The sequence below is a fragment of the Amyelois transitella genome, chromosome 17, assembly GCF_032362555.1.
Source record: "Amyelois transitella isolate CPQ chromosome 17, ilAmyTran1.1, whole genome shotgun sequence".
Classification (NCBI taxonomy): Eukaryota; Metazoa; Arthropoda; class Insecta; order Lepidoptera; family Pyralidae; genus Amyelois; species Amyelois transitella.
Window position 1 is genome coordinate 4360045 of NC_083520.1, and position 24715 is coordinate 4384759.

Consider the following 24715-nt stretch of genomic DNA (forward strand, 5'->3'; position numbering starts at 1 on the left):
CTGGAGTTTTAGATGATTTGTTTACTTTTAAATTTTTATGTATATAGTATATCAATTGCACTTTTTTCCTAATGAATATTAAGCATTACATGACATGATTTTTTTAAACCAAATGTTACATGTTTGTTTGTATCTTTCACCGTCATAATGCAAATTAAAGTTAATAATAACAAAATTGAAAATTACGATGGCGTGTTAGAAAATGTGCTTAATGTATAAAAGTTCTGTGTATCAAAATAACCATTTCACATGTAAAGACGCTACTGACATGAATAAATAACGGGTGTGAAAACAAGACCTTTGACAATATTGCTAGAATAGAAAGTATCGTTGGAAATGAGATCAAGGTCTCAGGAAATTGTATTATTTTTGATATTCCCTGTGCGGTTGTATCGGTTTTTGTATAACCTTTTCTTGAACGATGTCTACTTTTCTGTTTCAATATGGAAATTTGTATTCATGCGGTTTGTAAAAGTACATTATTATTTTATATTTTAAATTACCGGGTTTCTATTAATGTGAGTATTATTTATTACTTTAAAACGACGGAAGTAAGTTCCAGCATTTGCTCATTCGAAATTTTTATAGGTATTTATTTAAAATTTACTTTTTTTTAAACTGTAATAGTCTTCCTTCAACATTTGAGTTTTAGGTATTTATAAGGTATTCTTTACACCTTCACAACAGCGTCAGGATTATGAGCGTCTGTAGTTGAATCGGTAAGGTGACCGATTAAAATGCGTGTGGCGTAATGAGGCACAGATTCGAATCCCACTTAGGCTATGTACCAATGACTATTTTCAAAGTTATGTATGTATATTACTGTGAATACTAACCGATGCTCTTATGGTGAGGGAAAATATTGTGAAGAAATCTGCACATTCAGGCAACTGGATGTGTAACCATGATCGATCCAATATGGTTTAGGTTGCCCTGCAAAGGTCAGATGGAAATCGCTTCGTATAAAAACCTGACTCACCCAATCCAGGATCCATGGTCAAAAGTTTACCCCAGGCTCCTCTCCAGAGTGAAGAGGATGCAACTGGGACTAAGGCTAGGAGTAAGAAGAACAAAGTCAGGATTAATCGAAAATACCCTGGCTATATACTTAAAACTAAGGATGTCGAAGACCGGATAAAGTTGTGGAAAAATGGTGAGAACGCAACAAAGATAAGAGAGAGAATGTTAAATAAAATTCTCTGAGTGTTACGACCTCTTTTCTTTCCTAAAACAAAAAAAAAACTGGCCAACAATAAATTTAATATTAGTGCGCATTGTGTTAGTCCTATATGAGTTCAAGTTATGAAAACAACATATTTTTTTTTATTAATACAGTGAATATTTTTAATATTCGAGTTCTAATATTTACTAAAAAATCCACGAGTGCAAATATTTCACAGGTATTTGGGAACTTGCAGTATGTAACTAGTCTACGTACACCGGCAGACCGCGATTTTCCCGGATGAATACATTAGTTTAATATTCGATACAGGCCCGCTAGATTGCGTTACCTTGTTGCCTTGAGGCGTTTTGTCTCACTGCATTTGCACCAAGGGAGTTATTGTAAGAATAAGGTGTGAACGATTTCAATTTTAACTTTCTCGAACAGTATTATGATTTATTACCGGTCTAGACTGTTACGTGGTAAGTTCATAAATTCTGTTATGTTGAAATTTAGATAGAATAGTTTTACCTAAATCTTACTAATGATAAAAACTTGAGGGCTAAGATGGTACGCAAATAATGCCTTCAATTTACATTAGTTGTAGGTATCGGGGACAGAGACCCGAGGAAGGAATTCCAAATCTTTTTTATTACGGATGTCGTCGACGTAGAAGCTACAATATGGTAAATTTCAGAAAAATCCGTTCAAAGGTTAAGCTTAGCATAGGGGTTTTTGAAAAACGCTCCCAAAATTTATTTTCTAAGCTTAATATAATAGAAAATATTCATATTTATATATTAAATTCATTATGTGTTAACTAGCCTATTTCACGTTCTGTTCCGCTGTCAAAACTTCTAATATCTAGACTACAATAACTTTTCAATCTTTAATATTTATTATTTAATAAGATTAATTTTCCATTTCATTTAAAATTTAGAATGCCAGTAAATAAGAGTTTACCGCCATTATTCAGCCAGTTTATGTTGGGGAAACTTTGAAGAGTGCAATCAGCTCATGCATTTGAAGTTTTGAAGTCTGGCTGACTTCGATTTTTGAATTATGCATGACTCTTGCAAGAGTTTTGTCTCTTTTTTTTCCCTTTGTTTGGTACTTCGCCCATAGTAGTATTTGAAAAGTTCATGAGTTAATAAGAATACCTATAGTTAAAACATGTTACGTCAGAGTATATGATCATTATAACGTCTTCTTATTACTTACATTTATTTCAGAAGCAATTTGATAGATCTTAATATCTTGTTAAGTTCAGATAGGTAAAATTTCGTTTCTTAATAAAATGTTTGTAACGGTACATACTGTATTTTAAAGGTACCTACGTATTTTTATCATTATACAGCTCAGCAAGCATACGCTTAAGGAAAGTTAATGAAAACGTAGGAGTAGACAGTTGATATATTAAAATATCATATATAACAATTTACCGAGCATTTGTGTAATGTAGTTGTCATATTATATTTGAACTAAGGACCTGTCGCTATCTCTAAACCTCACTTCCAAGGCTGATACGAGTAGTAGAGTTCTTATAACTGTTTACCTTGTCTCCACTGAAAGGGATTCAGACGGGATTGTGTATGTTCTGAATGTAAAGATATTACAGTATATTACAGTAACAGTATAATAAAAAGAACTCACTTTGATTTTAAAAGCAAAACTATAACCGTCTTATTAAAAACTTTAATTAACGTATGTTTGTCTTTCAACATTTTTCTGTTTCTGTTCTTCATTAGGTATTCTAAAAGGTCAAACGCATATCAACAAGACTATTTGATCTTAGTTGTTGTAAATAAAAAAATGTAAAAAATGCATGCAACTTGTGAATAATAATTGGGCGCTTGCCAGTAATCCTGGCTTGCTTTCATGCTTTACTGGGAGCAAAGGTGATCAAGGGAATAGTCTTGGAAATCTCTTCTTAATTGGCAATGAACAAAATCAAAATTTGTCCTGAAAATTACTTGATAAACCGTCAAATAGCTTGTTTTATCCATTCGTCTATTTTAGTCTAGATTCTGTTTCTAAATTACTAACAAAATAATGCCGACGTCGAAACAAACTCAAACAAATAGAAAGTTTAATTTTTAGATTCATACGAGATTCATGGAATTTTCCTCGCGTAGTTTAGAGTTGCTAGTTTTTAACTTTCAAATAATTAAGGCTTTGAAAGCTGTTCCGATGCTGTTTTACTTTTAGTTTCAAAGACCATCTGTACGTGTTCAGATATTATATACTTATTGAGGATAGGAGAAATTATTTAGATAAAGCGAATGTTAGTTGTAATATTAAAATAAACACTTACAATTTTTTTAAACAAAAATAGTAACTTATACGTGGCACAAAACAAAAATGGTCTCATAAAACACATTACTGTTTATTATTTAAAAATTCCTCATTAAAATAAATATTAGGAACTTTAAACATACGTATTGGTTTAGTCGTAGCAACAAGATAGCTAGGTCAACTGAAATTGCACCAAACACAAGTTGCCAAGAGGCCAGTAATTTAATTTGTACAGTAGCTGCAGTGTTCAATCGATTGTAGCAAGAAATAAATGTTGCAAACACAAGAATGTATTGCTCTGAGAAGATAAGATGTTACGGGCCTGTTTGAATTTGACGAAAACATAATTCGTTTTTATTAGTCGACATTGTAGTAGGAGGCTAAGATCAAAGTAATTGCACTAGATTTTTTAGGGATAGAGATACAGTGGATTTGTCTTTAAGCCTTAGGTTAAAATTTAAAAAATAAAAACCTTCTGTTAACAAAATTCTGCTTGATTAACTTGAAAACCGATATAATTGAATTGGTTAGGTACTGACAGCTTTGTTTCTGTAAAAACAAAATCCGCACTGCACCAAACTGAACTTACCTACTTATCTCAAGAGGTTGGTAATTTACTTATTTGGCTGCAGTGGTCAAACGATTGTAGTTAATTAAGAATGGTGATGTAAACAAACAAGTGCCTTTATTTATTTGTGGCAGATTTTTTACATTATTTGAAACTGAAGGATGCCAATGATCGAAGAAAATTAAAAGAGAAATGTCAGCAGAGGAACTCCGGGTTTGCAGAACAAAGTTGCAAAGAGAGGATGCAACCTGGAATAGAACAAGCTAAGATGAGTGAAAGTTCTTTCTAAGATTAAGGTGAAAGAATTGAAAATGAAAATACTTCGTTCCTCTGTGCCTGTCGGTTCAGTGACTGCATGTGTTTACTGAGGGGTGAGTTGTACGGGTGGGCATCGATCGACGATGATTTACTACCTACTACAACCTCCATTCATAAACGACATTCAACATACGCCCTGACGATTAATCAATGACAATTCTGGTTTGGTTTGTGGCATACCTTTTTTATCACGCCTTCGGGTAAATGATTATCTATCTATTTGACACGTTCTTTGAACTAAATAAGGAATAAAAAGTGAGGCTTTATATTATTGTTAGATATGGACTACAATGGAAATTTGTTATAACTGTAAATATGGGATTTGATTTGTTGTTGCATGGTGTGTACCAGATTCATTTATGTTTTCTTATATTCTTGTAAAAACAAACGGTTCCAATATATTTTTCAGTAAAATATTTTAAATTTTTCACGCTGCTGCGTTTTTTTATTATTTACATTAATTCAGTAAACATTGACTGCGACTGTTGTTTCATGTACAAACACACAGTAACATATATATCATGTCTATTTTAAGAATACAAGTTAAACTCGGAGCTCGCTTTTTACTTCTCAACAATATACCAACCTCGCGACTGCTTTTAAGGAAATTAAAAAGCATAAGTAAATGATGCTCTTGTAATGTAAGAACAATTCTGTGGCCAGATTTTTATTTCCAACGGTGTAGACAGAGCCAACAGTCTTTAAACGACGGGCAATGTTCAACTTTATGAATTAATGATGAAATTGAGATTCTAATAGAGTACAGGTCGCTAGCCTCGCCTTAAAGAAGAATCTCGAGTATAGTAGCTTTTTCCTTAATTGAGTTTTACAATCTGCACGGGAAGTGAACTGCACACTATGTTTTATCTTCGCTTTCAGACTAGCATATAAGCTTGCACACCTCGGTTTAACTGAAATTTCGGTTCCCTAGATAATAAAAAAAAAAGCCTGACTTATGTACGATCTCGAATTATTAACTGTAATGGTAAGAGGTTACACAAAAAAAGGTAGTCCAGAAGTTAAGCCATGACAAGCGTAACAGACAAACATACAGACAGATTTTCGCATTAATGAAATCAAACATCTATCTATGGAAGTATGAATTTACTCGTTTGGTTAATGTTGAGGTTTACTAACAACCTTTTTTTGAGTTGCTTGAGACGTTTCACACTTCAAAAACAGCTATCCTAACTATACTACAAGTTATACGAAGTTTACACGTATATTAGCTGTGCTATTAGCACGCTATTAAATAAATTAAGACGACACAGCATCATCAAGTGCTCTAATAAATCTACTCGTTCATGGCCGTTATAGTCATGAGACATTTTGATTAACTATGAAGAGGTCGTAACTCTATAGCTCCCATGTGGGCAATCAACAGTAATCTGGCTAGCTCGAGATCAAATGGAAATTGGTACAGAACTACGGCTATCATTATAAATATATTTAACGCACGAAAATTTCATTTTAGTCAAAGACATTTTTTCTGTAATTCTACATTATTTTCATTTTTGCATTATTTTATTTAAATAAAAAACGGAATGGTGTCCGGAATGGTGTCCTACTTAACGTAGAATAAAACTACTCCATATCTTTCCAATGGATGTCGTAAAAACGACAGAAGTATAGGCTAATAAACTTGGGATTCTTCTTGTAGGCGATGGGCAGGCAACCTGTCACTATTTGAATCTCAATTCCATCATAAATCTATACAGCTGAGTATGGCCTTTCAGTCTTATTGAAACTTTTCTCTCTGTCTACCCCGCAAGGGATATAGACGTGACTATTTGTAAGTTTGTATGTAAAAAAACTGTTTCGCGATTTCATTTCGTAGAATAAATGACTACATAAAGAGCTTCAATATCCCGAAAAACGTTTGCAAATATGTATTTCATTATAGACTTTTAACAGTTTTCTGCTCTGTCTCTAAATCAATTTGCAGTTTTACTCTACATCGGGTATACTGGACAAACTACATAACTGCACAAGTACAGATTTTCTGCTATGAAAAGGTATACCCGTGTCGAAATACCGTAGGTATAATTTTGGCATTTCGTTTTGAGTTTAGACAATAAACAGGCATTTCAAATACCATTATGTATATGATAAGGCGCAACGGCTAGTATCTTAAAACAGATGTTCTCCAGATCACAAAATATGTAAGGTGAATCGAAGTGAAGTGATGTGCAAATGGCGATAGTGTAATGTCGATAAAAACTGTAACGTAGAGTGGTGGCGCCGTCTGGTGGCGCGAATGGAGACTAGATCGAGGTAGCGCCCGCATGGGGCAGACGGCGAGTATGTGTCGCCTTCATGGATCATGTCTTCACCACAAGAAAAGTAAGTTAATTAATATTTATTTAAAAATATCATGTCACGACAAATGGTTCGGTTAAAATTTGTTTGTTAGAAATCCTTAAACGATTCTAGTTAAACACAATTCGATTGTTACAATCGAGTCTCCACATTTTAGTAAGTAGACTAATATTAAATTTTTTTAAATAAATATAGTTTAGATCTTGGTTAATAAAAAACGCATTTTTTTATTGCCTGCAGATTCAAATAAATTTTAATTTAAGTTTAACACGAAGCTGGGAGAAAAGCTATAAAAACCTTTGTTTTGCCTAGTCCAATAATAAGATTATAACAAGAATGACAAATAAGAAGATAATGGAATCAATATTAGAGTACTTCTTATTTACGGCAACTTTCATAGAAGTATTTTTTAAGTAAGAAACAAACAATATCGCATCGTTAAGTTTCACGGAGAGTTGCCCTCGGCGATACAAATACTTCTTTGTAATAATGTAGCCAATCATTAATCATAAGAGCATTATGATACATGTAGCGCAAAAAATACAAAGAGAAAACTATGTTTATTCTCCCACTGAAAGCCTTTTGTGAGAGATGTTTTGTCCCTACTAATTAGTTAACAAAATAGGCCTTGATTTTGTGTGGTTTATTTTGTTCATGATTAAGAAAATAAACTAAAAGATTATGTTCTATATTTTCACTAGTTTTAGTCGATTGACAAATGTTTATTGTTATCAGAAAAATTTAGGAAAGCGAATCAACAATGTACTATTTATTTTATTAGAAAGCTAACCGGCTTTCGACAAACGTTGACGTTATAACAGTTTGAAAATGGAAATAATTTTAAACTGTTAATTAACACAAAAAAAATTTAACATTGAGTTTGTACAAATTTTAATTAAATAAAAAAACCTAATTTATTTACAAAAAAAGGGATACATAAAATGTCACAAGATGTCCTAATATTCTGGGATCAAAGTGCTTCCAAAAGGTATCAGATTCCATGTACTAAAAGAGAATTATTTGATAAATATTCAGCAATTTGTCAGTGACGAACCTTTTTGAAGGGTTTCTCTCTCTAGTGATTTTGTTACATGATATCACGCGTTCTATCGTTTTTAATTGAGGAAGATAGATTTCGATACCTAAAACCAAAACATTTATATAACGTTTGTATACATGAACCGTCAACGTTCGTTAGTTTCAGTTCACGTCCTCTTTATCTTTGAGTTTAACCTCAGAAAAATAGCCTAGTTGTTACATCAACTTTGTCCTCTACTTTGTCATATACTTTGTTCTATGTATCAATGTCAGTAAATTGGCACCCAAGTTGTACAAAAAGATTAAAAGTGTATGTACAAAAGAACTATGTATGTAGGGATCAAGGCAACTGGAAGCCTTTGCGCACCTCCAGAAAGTTATAAATAGTCGTTGGTAAGGATGAATATTTAAGATACCGAAAGGTGTTAAAGTTATTGAACTATAGCGTTAAGCGAAGCATCATGCTACCAGCAGATATTTTACGAGGCCACGTGGGAAGAGTCTGGTTTACGGCGCTGTAAAATATCAACGAGCTCCTTTTTTAGTTTCCGTCCATCATGGTTTCCTAATATGTTATTTATAATCACGTATATTCTCATCATCAGACAGGCAAACATTGCCTGATATATTAAAGTTTCAGATATAGAAGACATTGGTAAAAAAATTCAAACGACGGTACTTAAAACCCCACCGGTGAATGTAAGGCCAGACAACAGAAACTAAAAACTTTTCCTTAATAGTTTCTTGCTCTCATGAGAAGTGATATTTAGGAACTAACAACTAATTAAATTTGAAATAGAAATAAGGAGAGAGAGGGAAATAAGATAGACAGGATTTCTTGTTTCATGTTCCTTTTTCAGAATTGTTACCTTTACCTCGAACCTCATAAGTAATGTCGCTTTACGTCTTCATGTCATGCTCAGTATCTCATTTATCGCTTTATATTCTTCATGAAATCATCGTTGACATCATTAAAAAAAAGAATATTTTCTTTAAAAAATTCAGTCTTTATTCCACAAACTTATCTTCTTTTATATTTTCCATCGAATCCAAATAACTTTATTCTCAACCGAGTGATCATTTTGGCGCGCAATTGAATGAGCTAACATTTTTTCCGACCTCTTGAGCATTTTGTCCGCGCCGTTTTGGTTCAAAGAGCTTGGTTTTATCTTATTTCGGCGGTCTTTGATGGCTGACAATGACCTTAAACGTTAAAGGATCTTATTTCGCCGGGATGAGTTTGAGCAATGGGAACATAAACCAGATGCGCATCCTTCACTGCTTTTGTCAACTTCTCAAAATGATAAGTAAAAATGTTTTGTTTCCTTTGAGGTTCGTCCAAGTCATCATTTGTTTCATTCAATACAATTATGATAATTTTTAAAATTTAGTAGTACTTAGCGTTATTTATATTCTATATCTAATCATATCTGATTTCACATACTTCCTTGTTTGATCAAATTAAATTTATGGCATTGATACCATTGTTGCTATCAGGGTCTTTAATTTATGATTATTGGATAGTGGCTCTACAGTAGTAAGTAGCTTTCTCTGTTGTTTATGTTTAAGTGTCTTGTTTCTCAGATAAGTACGTTATGTATTCTAAACTTCAAAGAGTATGTCGCGTTATATTGATATTGTAAGTAATAAACAAATTATCTGTTTTGTCCATTGTTATTAATTGCGTAAAAGAAGTCGCACTTAGGTATACCTAAAATGGTTAAGGCTCACAAAACCTTAAGCCAAACATAATTTTGTTTTTGTAACTCTCAAACATTATCTCTGGTACATATTTTACAGATCTATTAATTGCAAGACAAAGACAAAGATTTTTCATGAATAAAAATACTTCTTAGTATTAGAGTGATATTAAGTGATTGTGTGAGTGTTTTTCATAACCCTTGCGTGCCCATGCGGTCTAAACCTAAGATACGGCAATTAAAATTGTTCTCAATGTTATCGGGATGAATATCTCATTAAATGCTTTAATGGAATTGGAAAGCCATAATAGAGATTGTAGTCAGTAGGGTTAACTCGGGGACTGTTGCCTGGCCACAAAGCAATTTAAACTTTGGGACAAATTGCCCTGTGTTACGTTGGATTAGCAGCTGTCTCATCGGGTCGTGAATTTTAATCGCGTATTCAAGTTACATCTGGCGGGCATTCATGTTTGGGTAGGTGTCGAGTGAAGATTGATCGTGTGGGCTTAGTTATTTATTATTTTGCCGAACTTTTTTACATTAAAACTTGTTAAGTGTACTGTTTGCCTTTTGTTTGTACCACCGACTCATTTATGAAGGTATTTTTAATCAATATTGGCATATTGTACATGGAACTGAGGGCTATTTTAAACCGACAATTTTTCGTTGTTTTTCCTCCCTCCCTTCCTTCCTTCCCTCATATTTTTCTTAAATATTTTTGGGCAGACTACAATATCAAGTTAATAAAAAAAAGTAATGACAAATACCATTTGGCCGATTAAAGTTGCATTGTAACAACTTTTGTATTTAAACTATTGTATTTCAAATGCTAGCAACAGCAAATAGGGACACCTATTTGAATCTCAATTCTATCACTAAGTCTTAAACAGATGAACGTAGCCTTTCAGTTTTTCAAGGCTGTTGGCTCTGTCTACTCTACCGCAAGGGATATAGGATATATATTGCAACAATTAACATATTGCATATATGTGAAGTAGTTTAAGACGTTTCATTACCCATATGTACAACTGAATTTGACGCAAATCCAGTGTCCGGGACATGTTGACATGTAATTTTGTCCCAAACGCCCACAAATTGACGTACACACTCCCGGCAGTTTTATTAAAGTTGCATGTCTGTACTGCAAATGACGGAAAGGTCAAAGTTGAGTGGTAGAAAGACTTTGTGAAGTGACTATCTTTTTTGATTGTATTTTATAAGTTAATTTAACTGTATTAATCTCATAACTTTATATGTAGCGCAATTGATATGATGACTAAATTACTGCCGTTTATTTGGAAATAAACCCCTGATTTTTTTACTTCAATAACATTAAACGATGCAAAGTTATTATTGAGATAAGCGAATAAATTATCTTAAAATATAAAAATTAGGGCGACTGTATTTCTTGAGAAACGCAAACATTATATTTTACTATTTTCTGATTGTTCCGTACACGCAGCTATATTTTTACCAATTTCATAAAACTAGTCATTTTGCAGATCTTACACACATATGTACTTACTATTGTTATAGTAGACGTTTGCTCCAAATTGTATTACGTGAACAAATTGAACGAACGGGAAGTTAACTGCTATTTACATTGTCACGCCTATTTCCCATGGGGATAGGTAGAGTCTAGAGATCAGAAGTTTTCAGATTAACTCTTGGTTTCTGGAGGATTCTTTCTATCTTGAAGTCATTTACCTAAATGTGGCCTTTGCATGCGTGTGAATGAATTATGAATATTATATTATTTTTGCACTAGCGGCCCGCCCCGGCTTCGCACGGGTGGATATATTTTTGTGTTTTATATTTTGAAATAAACAAAGAGTAAACATTTCTCTCAGGCGATAATATTTATTTTTACAATTATGTACTATATTTATGGATATATATAAAATTATAGATATACATATATATATAATTTAAATTACAAATCTGTGCACCTAATCAAAGTTTTTTAAAGAGGAATATTTTTTTTATTAGTTTTGATTTTTTTTTTTACATTTTTCTTTGTGCTGTGTTCAAAACAAATTTATAAGTACTTCTAAGTCAAATAGCTTCAAAATTTTCAATTTTGGTGGCGTACGCTGCGTAAGGAACTGACCACACGGCTTAGGTTACCGAGACACCGCGTAAGTACGAGTACCTATGCGGCAAGCGCGTTCGCGTGACGTAGGTACTTAAAATAATTTGGAGTGCGTGTTTTTAATTTCACGATATTTCAGAATCTATTTATCCAATCACTGAGCTGTAAAGGACAAAGTATATCTCCGTAAAATTATCTTGATGATAAAACAACTTTCAATCATAAGGATTAATATGCTTGTGTAATAATAATTCTTAAAACGCACCTTTGAATTAACATTATTTGTTTACGCACAAAATACCTTGTAGTTACTAAATTATAGAAGTTAGATATATCGTGTCGCAGACTTTTTTTATAGATCTGCAAAAAACCTTTATTTTTGTAATACATTGTATGTCTGTATAATCAACAGTGGATCCAGCGCACGCACGGAAAGATTTTCGGTAGCGCTTTTTTCCCGGATTACTTTATGAATGTTGAATAATCTACCTGAAAACTAATTTATTTCACTTTTGAAGGTCTATTCTATATCTGTGCCAAATTTTATCAAAATCGGACCAGTAGTTTTTGAGTTTATTCCACACAAACATACAAAAATACAAATCTTTCCTCTTTATTATTAGTGTAGATGTGGATTAAATTTAATATGCATGAATACTTAAAATCAAGTATAACGAAAATGTTGCCAAAAAAAGATGACCGTAGTATATAGTTTCTTAGTATTTTGGTGCAAAAAACGCCCACACACAGCGAAACTTAATTTAAATAATCTCTTTCATTCTTTAGAACTTCAATAAAACAACTGATACTCGGCTTGAAATACTAAGCCAACTTCTGAGAACACGCGGTTCAATAAACACCAGAAACAATAACAAACAAACAGTTTAGCACGGTTCTTCGAACACATTAATTTGTTTGGGTAGATCATATTGTGTGTGGCGTACCATAAAGTTAGCTGCTGATAGCTCTCAGAATCCTACCCTGAAAGACCTTGTTTGTTGTTCATGACTTTTGTGTGTAAGTTTATAAAGTTATGTCTGCCTTGTCAGTCGTATGTAGTTGCTACAGTGATCAAATCGAGTACGTACTGGCGAAAGGTCAGGTCAAGAATATCTAACACATATGGATAAAGAAAATAAGATTCATATAAACGCAGCTTTCTATGGAGTCTTTGGACTGAGATATACCTATATACCTAGGTACATAGATCTTCAAATCATCTAAAGTGATTTAAATAATATTTTTGTGCTATTTCGAGTTTTAGTTGAAAGTACAAAAGAGTAACATTTTGACAATGACTCAAATATTGAACTATCCTAAATTCGTACCGTAATGGTTCGACTAAAAATAACTCAACCCTTTCGTACCTCAAGAATCTGAAAATGGAAAATTTATTTTCGTCTTCTATTGTCACAGTATAACTAGAGGGCATTTTTATTCTTGCCAATTAGTTAATTATTTATTTATTTCCTTCGTTTTCTGCATAGTCTTCCATCATATAGGCCGACTCTTTTTAGATTCTACCCATCTGGTTTAGAGTACTACAAAAGATATCAGTTAATACATACATACATACATAAAATCACGCCTCTTTCCCGGAGGGGTAGGCAGAGACTACCTTTTTCCACTTGCCACGATCTCTGCATACTTCCTATCAGTTAATTATCTTTTATATCTCATCTCACCATTTTTAGATTTATTTATTTCCGGCGTCAAATGTTTTAAATGTTGCTGTGGCTTTGTGGTTCTCATTTTAAATGCACAATTAACTATTTCTTTCTTTTTTGCTTTTTTTTCTACTAGACTGATAGACAACAACCTTTAATTACTAAGATATTACTGGTTAGGAGCTGTTGAAAATGTATTAAAAAAAATTAAAACACTATACAGGTATAATCCCGAAATAAATAAATTATACTTAAGTTGAAATTAAAATAATATTATTATTTCCTACAAGAGTCGAGAGCCGAGGAATATAGCTTGTGATTTTACTTCACGCCGCCCATTTTGACCGAGGCCTCTTGAACAAGTTCAAAACCTCCCAAGTTCCAAGTTACACTATGCACTTGCTAAGAAAATTAAATTATAATTTTGTTCAAGACTGGAAGCTACATTTAAATTGTTCTTAGTTGTTTCATGCAGATATTTCGTAATAATGGTTTTGAGAGGATAATTATTGTATTTAGGTTCCTTTATGAATATTCATTTAGGATGTGGTGGGCGTTAGATTCTAAAATGACAATATTCAGATATACGATCTAAGCAAAGTGTTAGTGTCAAAAACTTTGCTTTAGTCTATCTATTGAAGCTTTTATTGAAGTTCTTTTTCCTCCAAATAACTTACATATGTAGTCTTAGAACTGAAGACCTAAATTGATTGACTGAACTGTTATTTTTTATTGTCGTTCTACGATTAAAGATAGAGAGATAGATAGATTTTTATAACACCGAAAAAAAAGAAAAAAAAAATATGCGAAAAAAGACAGGTTTTGATATATCCAGTCAACCTTTGGGTGAAAGGAAACTAAAGAATAGAAATATTCTTACTACAGAAATTTTATAGATGGCCTTTGAAGTGCTGTGTGGATCCCGGCACAGAAAGAAAAGAATAGGCCCACTCCAACTCTTTCCCATGGACGTCGTTAAATGCGACTAAGAGATATGTTTATAAACTCGGTATTCTTCTTTTAGGCGATGGACTAGCAGCCTGTCACTATTTAAATCTCAATTTTATCATTAAGCCAAAGAGCTGATCGCTGCCTATTAGTTTTTCAAGACTGTTAGTTCTATTACCCTGCAAGGGATATAGATGTATTTGTTTGCAAGCATGCATGCTTTTTAAGGATGAAACAATACCTAACCTAAAAGAAACAATTATCAATAAATGAGTTTCTAGCAGGTACTATTTTGGTTTTACAGAAACATTCCTCTTATGTCAGTCAAGCGAGTTTGGCTCAAGTATTTATTGAAACTGGATGGCGGAAAATTTTAAGGTCAAGGATGCTCCTTTGTGAAACGCCAAGAATTGTTTCCTTACAGTTGCGGGATAGTTTGAACGCTTCAGTTTTAAGCACAGACGTGGTTAAAGTTAGCAGTCGCTGAGACTTTCATCTAATGCTTGAGAATGTACTTGATAGTTCATACTGAGCAACTTATGATTCGTAAAGTACTCATAACACTTAATTTTATAATTTAGGTGATTGACTTAACATCACTCTCATAAAGAAATCGTGTTTTGACTTGAGATGCTAACATTGGAATTGAACGCGTTCCAAATTATACTTTGTCCTAAAAAGTCTGAAATTTGTGCCAAATATATTTCACCCATCGCCATTTTTGAACAAACATTTTTGAAATTACTTCGAAGTTATTATGGAAAGCATGCTTGTTTCGGTGCCAGAAAAGTGCCATAGTTTTTTTACGCTTAAAAAGAAAGACTACGATTTTTTTGAACAAAAACTTTCCGTTACTTTTATGACCTAAACAGTTAAACGATTATTTGCATAATATCGTTAATGTACTTACAGCTATTGATATTTTGTTTATCGTTTTATTAAGATTAATGGTTCTTATTTATCATATCGATTCAATCGATTTATGAATTACGCAGGTGATAGGTTGGTTTATATTTATTATCATGTGTTCGGATCAGATAGAATAGCTTATTTTAATAGATTATCACCTGTGGGTAGGAAATGTTATTTTGTAAAAAATATATTCTGATTTAAGATTTATATCATATGTATTTTTCGAATAAGCTTTACTAAATATAGACATTGTCAATAGTCACAAGACTTAAAAACTTTTTTTCTCTATCTAATATTGATTGACGACCACGATCACCTTGACAGGAATGAAATGATTAAAGAAAGAAGAACCATTGTCTTTTTGTTCAGTGTATTATATCTTGGATAGCCATCAGTACCAGCATGTAGTAAGTATTTCGCACATATTAAATTCTTCCATATAAAATTTATGAGACACATATATTATATACAATGAATTTTTATTCGTAATTTTTTTTCAACTTACTCATAGTTTTACCGCCCAAACATACCAAAATTTCCATATCGAATAAAAATTTAACCTTTATACAAATATGAATATGAGTGATCTCGTTTGGCTCTTGGAAGTCAACTCAATACGACGTATCTCTAAACCAATACATTATTCAAACAATGTTGAATATTCACCCCAGTGTAATCAGAATACCATTTTCTAATCACAATTAGACTTGTGTTTATTTCAATTAAGCGAAAGTAAATGTTTGTGCTAGCGAGAATAATTAACAGCACGCAATGTATTAACTTAAGCTGGGCGTCCACTGAGATTATGAATGTCGGCACTTCTCTCTCCCTCTACTTACATAGTCTTCTCTATACCATGGCATCTTTAGACTATATAAACATAGTAATTGCACGTCATTGTTACTTACTTACTTGGCTGTGAATTGGTTTGGCATCGCTTTCCGGTGGATCAACCTTTTTAAACGCATTATACTATAATAAGTAATACAAGTAGTCGTTACTAATTTTGTACGTAACAATGCGCGCGAGATAAATTAAACGTACGTTGCGTGCGCATAATACATACCTGTTTTATTTATAGATAAATAATTTTAAATAACGGGGTGGTGGATTCAATATAATGACATTCATGGGAATAGTTCGATCAGTTTTGCCTCAATTGCCTCTTGTGCTGCGAAAAGAGTTTCAGTGATCCTCTTCCCTGCTGAAAATTATACAACACAGTTCCTAGAGGTGGCATGACAAAATAAAGCAATCATGCCAAACCTTAGTGAAATCATGAGCATAGCTTCACTTTGATAATAAAGGTCGCATGTGTTTTATCAAGAATGTGTCTCTATTTGCTCAAAACCAGTTGTCACTTGATATTCGCGGACGACGGGGGCTTACATTTTACTGATAAAAAAATCTTCATGTATGCATATGATATGGAAATCATATCAACATACGTGATTGTTTTCATGATACGTTGTGGTGCGTATCAAGTAAACACTTTCGTTTTATCTATTGATAAGCATACTTAATTAATTCTTAGTGTGTACGTTCACCATTGTTCATCCGGTGAAGGAAAACATTGTAAAGAGACTGTCACTCGTGACATCCTTTGATTTATTCACTACATTAATTAAACATTGCGTATTTCTTCCACAAGTTGTATTCATCCTTCTCGTATTTGTACCTGAAGAAAGGAAAAAAAACAATTTAATCGTTATTATTTACTTATCTTGATCTACTATGTACAATTTTCATTGGAATTTTTGTAAGAGTTAAATTTCATTATTGCGCCATATATTAACGAGGCCTTTTGGTCTTTTAGAGACTGTTGACCATTATGGATCATTCACTGATTTCTGCTGTTCATGACTAGTAGTTTTTAGTTATAGTTGTGTAGTGTCAACCATTCTCAGACACTATTCTCCAAGAAGACATAATTGCTAAAAAAGCTGCTTTAAGCAAGAAAAATGGTCTGTTGAAATAATAATGAAGTCAATAAACAACACACGAACACCAGCCGAATTGTTATGCCATTGAACATGACTAAAAAGAAAGGTCAGCATACCATATTTTCGTATTGGTAACTAAATAAGGTAAGGTCCTTTGGCCAATGTCTTTTGGGCAAAGGTCAATCAAACATAACTTAGATGGCACTTTAATTATTATAATTTGCATAAGTCAGGATGATGATACATAGTAGGATCGGTTAGAATAGAATAGAATAGAATAGATTTATTTTCAAAATTGGATACAAGGTATCACTTATTGACGTCACATAACTTAAATCTAATTATAACTACTACCGCTTCCAAAGCGCATGTGTAGAAGAAGCGGCGGAACAAACTACACTGCAGCATTTTCATAGGACGTCAATTTACAAATATAGATCTCTTAAATCTAAATCGTGGACGAATGCACATTGTCTACATTAAAAAACATGTATGAATGTAGAACTGATTATGTCAATACGAATATTTCGTCAAATAAAATAAATATAAAATAAAATATGTACACATACATATACATACATAAAATCACGCCTCTTTCCCGGAGGGGTAGGCAGAGACTACCTCTTTCCACTTGCCACGATCTCTGCATACTTCTTTCGCTTCGTCCACATTCATAACTCTCTTCATACAAGCTCGGCGGTTTCGGGTACTTTTGACCTGACCCTTTACCAGGACGTCCTTAATTTGATCAAGATACGTTCGTCTAGGCCTTCCCACTCCGACCTTTCCCTCCACACTCTCCTTGTATATCTGCTTAGTCAACCTGCTTTCATTCATCCTCTCCACATGACCGAACCATCTTAACATACCCTTTTCTATTCCTGTAACTACATCTTCTTTCACATCACAACATTCCCTTATCACGCTGTTCCTTATCCTGTCACTCAATTTCACACCCATCATACTCCTTAACGCTCTCATTTCCACTGCATTTATTCTGCTTTCATGCTTCTTTTGCCATACCCAACTTTCACTCCCATACATTAATGTCGGGACCAACACGCCCCTGTGCACAGCCAGTCGAGCCTTTTTGGATAGTTTCTGACTGCTCATAAAGGCATGCAAAGCTCCATTCACCATGTTCCCCGCGTTCAATATCACTATCATACTTGCCATCTGATGTAAACTTTGATCCTAGATATACAAACTCTTTCACTTGCTCCACTTTTTCTCCTCCAATCAAAATATTACATGCTGTCATTTCTTTCTCCATTTCAAAAACCAGTGTTTTAGTTTTACTTACGTTCACTTTCATTCCTTTCTCTTTTAAAGCTTCATGCATACAGTTTACCATCTCCTGTAACTCCTCCGCTGATGACGCCAGTATAACCTGATCGTCGGCATAGAGCAGACATTTGACTAGTAACTCATTCATCCTTAATCCACTTTTAGACTCTTTCAAATCTGTCAAACAGCTATCCATAAATAGGTTGAACAGCCACGGTGACGCAACACATCCTTGCCTAACGCCTTTCTCAATCTTAAACCACTCAGTGTGCGCTCCGTTTATCCTGACACAAGCACTCGAATCCTCATATAAGGATTTCAGTGCTCGTATTAAGAGACTGCTCACCCCATGCATAGAAAGTGCTGACCACAATTCATTCCTCTCAACTCTGTCATAGGCCTTTTCCAGATCTACGAATGTGCAATAGACTTTTTGACTCTTGGCCAAAAACTTTTCGGCTATGCACCGCAAGGAAAAGACCTGATCAGTACATCCCATTCCCTTTCGAAATCCCGCTTGAGCATCCCATATTTTGTCATCAGTTTCATTCCTGACTCTATTAATCAATACCTTAGCATACAATTTGCCGACGACGCTAAGCAGGCTTATACCACGATAATTTTTGCAGTCCAGCTGTGACCCTTTTCCTTTGTAAAGTGGCACGATAACAGCCTTACACCAATCTTTTGGTACTCGGCCGCTTCTCCAACACAAATTGAAAAGGCAGTACAACTGACTAGCTACTACGCCTTTTCCTGCTTTAAGCATCTCGACCGACACTCTATCACACCCAGCAGCCTTTCCCGCTTTCATACTCTTAAGTGCTTCCACAATTTCGAACATTTCAATTTCGCCTTCCATCTCATTCTCTTTTTCTTCGCTATAGCAGAAATCTTTCTTATTTCCTTCCTTTTTTTCAAATAAACTTTCAAAATAGTCCTTCCATATCTTTAGTACACATTCTTCTCCTTTCACAACGCTACCATCCTGGCATCTGATCCTAGTCAGCTCTCTGGTTATAGTATTTCCTCGGGCTGACCTTACGGATTTCCAGAATACTTTCAGATTTGACTGAAAGTCTTCTGATAGCCTTTTATCAAAATCCTCTTTATACTCTTCTTTCTTTCTAATCACAGCTTTCTTAACCAAATCTTTCATTTTCTTATATTCCTTACGTGCTTCATTCACATCTTCATCTATAACCTCTTGCATTCTTAAGTTAGCTTTTGCTGCTAACAAATCCAGCCATGCTTTCTTCTTTAATCGCACAAGTTCTTGCACATCTTTACTCATCCACGCATTTTTGTGATTTTTTCCTTTCCTTCTTCTACTTACACCACACACTTCAACAACTACTTTCACAATTCTTTCTTTAAATTCCTTCCATCCATCTTCAATATCGCTCATTTCATCTAAATCTTCAAATTCATCCTTCAGTCTATTAATATACTTCTTACCTACATCCATATCTTGCAAATTTTCTACTTTTACTCTTTCCAAAGCGCTGGTTTGCTCCCTTACCCTGTGCCGCCAGCGATTGAAGATACCCCTTATCCGGGATATCACCAGTAAATGGTCCGAGTCAATGCCAGCACCGCGATATGCACGGGTATCCAGCACTTTGTTCTTCAATCTTTCATCTACAATCACAAAGTCTATCATACTTTTTAAAATACCTTCCACTCTTGTGTAGGTGTGGATCTCTTTATGTTGAAACATTGAGTTCGACACAAAAAGATCCCACTCTAGACAAATTTCTAATACACTTCTTCCATTATCATTCACCTTTTCGTCACCAAACGCACCAAGCACCTTTTCATATCCATCACGCTTTACACCCACCCATCCATTAAAATCACCTAACATAATAATCTTCTCATTTGGCTTGGTAACTTTCAATACTTCTCTTACACTATTCCAGAACTCCTCGTTTTCGCTTTTTGCTGATGTTGTACCCCTCGAACCCACATCCCAAGGTGCATAAACACCTAGAACGAAGATCCGAGTGATTCCAACTTTCAGCCTAATCCATAGAAGACGAGGGCTGACACACTCATACTCATTCACGCACTCAGCCATTCGTGCAGAAAGAATTAGACCGACCCCTTGACAGCCTCGGCTGGTACTGGAAATTCCAGACCAATACGCCGTGTAAGGGCCGTGCTGCGTCGCGTCGCATCCTTTCCGCTTCGTTTCATTCACGCACAACACATCCAAACGTCTTTCATCCATCATCTGGCATACTTCCTCAATCTTATCCTTCATTCCTCCTCTTACATTCATCGTCGCAAAGCGGCTTTCAGCAGACCGCATACGGCTCCCGCCGGGAACGAGACGTGATGGGGTGCGGACACCATCGCCGCCATTTATATGCTTTTTAAAGTTCATAATGCGATTCCCACGAGACGCTAGGGAAAAATTTTGTCCGCCCCAGCAGAGCCCCGCATGCCAGGGTAAGGCTAGCCATTACCTGGGGGTCGCCCAACCCCATGGCGGAAGTGGCACGCTCGAGACTAGGCTCGCCCCTAGCCATGCATCCATCGGCGCGGCAGACCTTAGATTGGCAGGGATTTACATTAAAGAGGAATCCCAAGTCTATCCCTTAGTCGGCTCTTACGACATCCGTGGGAAAGAGATGGAGTGGTCCTATTCTTTTGTAATGGTGCCGGGAACCACACGGCAAAATATGTACATACTGTACAAATTATGTCCAGATCATGTCAAAAATACACAAGCATTTAAGAGGCCATTATGTCCAGCTCGGGCCACACATGTTTATCATTAATATAATCATCCGTGCTGTAATAGGCTTTCCTACAAAGCTCAACTTTAATATACTGTTTGAATTTTCTATCATTCATTTCAAGAACACTTTTTGGTAATTTATTATAAAATCTTATACAATTAATAAGAAATGATTTCCCTACCTTAGCCAGCCGATGTGCTGGGATCGACAACTTGTAATTGTTCCGCAGTGATCTACTAGTACATTCACCTACTTTTTTGAAAGAGTCTAAGTTTTTCCTAACATGCATGATGTTATCGAATATGTATTGGGAGGGCAAAGTTAAAATATTTAGGTTTTTGAAAAAATCTCTAAGGGAATCTCTTTGTTTAAGACCGTAGATATATCGAATTGCCCTTTTTTGTAAAATGAAAATAGTTTGTATGTCTGCTGCTGATCCCCAAAGCAGTAGACCATATGACATTAAACTATGAAAATAACTAAAATATACTAGCTTAGCAGTTGCCACATCCGTCAAATGCCTAATACGACGAATAGCGTATGCTGCAGAACTAAGCCTTTTAGAAAGTTTTAAAATGTGAGCATGCCATTTCAAATTTGAATCTAATGTTATTCCTAAGAAAGTAGTACTATCAACAAAATCTAATCTTTTACTACTTATACTAATATCCACATTTGCCTGCCGCACATTGGGAAGTGTAAACTTAATGCATTGGGTCTTATTTGCATTTAACAGTAAGTTGTTGATTGTAAACCAGTTAGAGATGGCGGCTAAAGTGCTATTCACATCATCACAGATTTCGCTACGGCGGTTCATTTTAAAAATTAGTGACGTATCATCTGCAAACAACACATTATATTATTAATTTTATTCATTTGAAACTTCACGATTCATGATGACATTTCTTTATAAGCAACTTTACCAAACTCTGAAAGAAAGTGAGTTTAATAATGACAAAGCTGATATTTATAATTTTCATGGCGTTTCAAACACCAATGGCTTAGCGATTGTTCTGGCCATATACGGAGCAACGAACTCTTGTTGTTTACTGGGGATTTTCCTCTTAGCCATTCTAAAATCACAGTTACGGAGATTACGATCCATTTTTTGTGCACTTTACATAGTTATTAATATCTCAATAGCATTTGCACGAACGCCGTCCATGTGGACCACACCTACTGCTTATTCTGAATTGTAAATCAGATTACTTCTATAATTAAAATTGCGTTTTATTAATACTTATATGTTAAATCAGATTCAATTAATACCTACACTACCGTACCGAGGACCCGGACGCTTTTTCGTGCGGTAGTTCCAAAAGTTAAAAGAAAAATACCTAACATTGATAATTCGTAATTTATATGCTTCGTCAATTGAAAATATCATAATTTATGTCCCGTCCCAGTAACGGTAATTCGATGAGTGGTGGAATGAAAAACGCATTCAAATGTAAAAAAACATCAAAACACCTAGTATTTTTATTATCATTACCAACCTTTTTATCTTGTATCGATTCATAGATAAAATCTGACGAAGTAATTATTGATGATGTGTCGTTTTCAATATTGTGTCATAATTATAATAATATTGTTTGTGAATTGTCTGTGATTGAGGTGAAAATAGTGGTTCTGGTCCCACATGTCTTTAAATTTATGTGGATGCTGCAATTTCATGTCAAGAGCAATCCCAGGTATGCCTTGTTGATTTATTCTGCTATGACTTTAACCTGTTAGAGTTGAAGCCTGAATAGAGTTTTAAAAGATAAATTGGTTTCAGTAATCAAGAGAAGGGTGATCTTTACATTACTATAAGTTTCTTGTCGAATGGATATCAGATCAACCAACTCTGATATAGCATGCATCTGAAGTAATACATAAAACAGTTAAATTCGAAAAAAATATTTATTTATCTTTCTTATTTATCTTTTTATGGAAACAAGAAAATAAAAATATGTCAACATCAAGGCCAATTGAGTCTAGGTGGAATAGATCTTGTCTTTCATTATAATAATAGTTTATTATAACATAAACACCTTAATATATAACCTAAATTGACCCCCGGCAAATTATGATCCCACAAAATAATATAATGATTATTTTCGTTTTCAAGTGCTCCGTTTATCCATCTTAAATTCTTCAAGTGTAGAAATATTTAAATGCAAAATCTTCTGAAAAGTTATATTTAATAAAAAGTAGACAAAAAGTCAAATGGTACAATTCCAAAAGTTAATTCCTCTAGAGACGGATGGACGGCGTTAAAAATTAAAAAGGTTCGTGTTGAAGCGGCGTAGCGTTGAAATAAACCTCCTGCTTTTTATATTAATTAACAGCAAAAACAACCAGGTACACTTCACTTTATAAATTTCTAGGAAAACTTAATTGACATGAAGTTTTACTTATTCACACATTAATGGAATGAAGTCACGTTATGTCATTTATTGAATATCCATTTTATAAATAATTTGATTATCTGGCCACAGTATTAAATTCATACTCATAAATTTTGAAAGGTCTGTCTGTGAAGTCGTACCGTATGATTCAGACTTACACTGAATCTTGTTAAAAGGAAGATCCCGGGTAGAGGGTAAGAATATGAATTCTGATGACGGTTTAGACTTATTCTCAGCATGTCGACGTTGCTAAATCATATCACATGTTCCAAACAACATATATGGCCATCTAAAAGAACCTTTTACAAGGCTAATTTAAACCAAGAAGGATCTGTTTGCTGATAAAATGCTGCAGTGTACTTTGTTCCGCCGCTTCATCAACACTTGCGCTTTGGAAGCGGTAGTAAATTTAATTATATAATGTTGACGTCAATTAGTTATACATTATATCCTTTTCAAGAAAAATCTAGTTTTGGTGCGTCAAATAATGATTTAGACTTACGTTTCTTCTCAATTGTTGCAGGTCTGCAATTGCGGAGCATAGAGGAGCCGGCAGGGGGCGCGGGGGGCGGCGTGCCCGCGCCAACCTGCTACGACGCCGAGTGTGCTCGCACAGAGGCCTGGCTAGATGAGAACCAGGAGTTTGTACACGATTACTTCTTAAGGTACGTAACTAATATGAGGTACAACATTGTGAGGAAACCTGCATACTCATGCAACTGGATTTGAAGAATGATCCAATAGGGGTTATGTTCCTCTCCAAAGATTGCTGAGGTCAGATGGAAGTCTCTTCAGGCAAATTCTTCTCTCTTTCTCATCTTTGCCTGTTTCCAGTTGCACCCTTCGCTACAATGATTCGAGGCTTGGGGTTCGCTTTCTGACCTTTTCGCTTTTCGCGCTCGAAAAACTCACCCAAGTTAGGTTCAATGGTCAAGACCGGTCAACGGCGTACCCTGGGCTCCTCATCAGAGTGGTGAGATAGACCGGAACTTACGTAAGAAGGATGAAGATTATGGCTAATAGGCAAAGCTTATTGAGTATAAACACATATTAAGTTGCGCTACACAAACCGTAGACGACGTATTATCCGCAGTATCTAAAATTACGAAAACCCTTTTCACCTATTCTCAAATGAAGCAGTTCAAACAAAACTAATTTGCGGTCATTTTGTACGAGTTTCGGCTATAACGACGCTATTATCGATCCATCAAGAGCCCAAAGCTGACATTCAGTTTTATTTAATGACGGGATTAAACCGTTTCGGCATAATGCATCAGAAGGGAGCCTTTATTTTTAACTGTTTAGTGAAAATTGTTGTAAGCATAGAAT

At 34.6% G+C, this 24715-nt stretch overlaps 1 protein-coding gene across 14 annotated transcripts in view; it reads left to right on the forward strand.

Moving 5' to 3' along the window:
* The window catches only part of LOC106143408 (dual 3',5'-cyclic-AMP and -GMP phosphodiesterase 11), a 175776-nt gene that overhangs the window by 84165 nt on the left and 66896 nt on the right, over nt 1-24715 (forward strand). For 11 of the 14 annotated variants that reach the window (XM_060949020.1, XM_060949024.1, XM_013345474.2 and 8 more), the window contains one exon: nt 23910-24051. In XM_060949020.1, the coding sequence (XP_060805003.1) occupies nt 23910-24051 (142 nt within the window). Of the gene's footprint in view, nt 1-6482; nt 6687-22620; nt 22688-23909; nt 24052-24715 lie in introns of those variants that run through there. The other 3 variants (XM_013345481.2, XM_013345480.2, XM_060949021.1) reach the window with 3 other exon arrangements.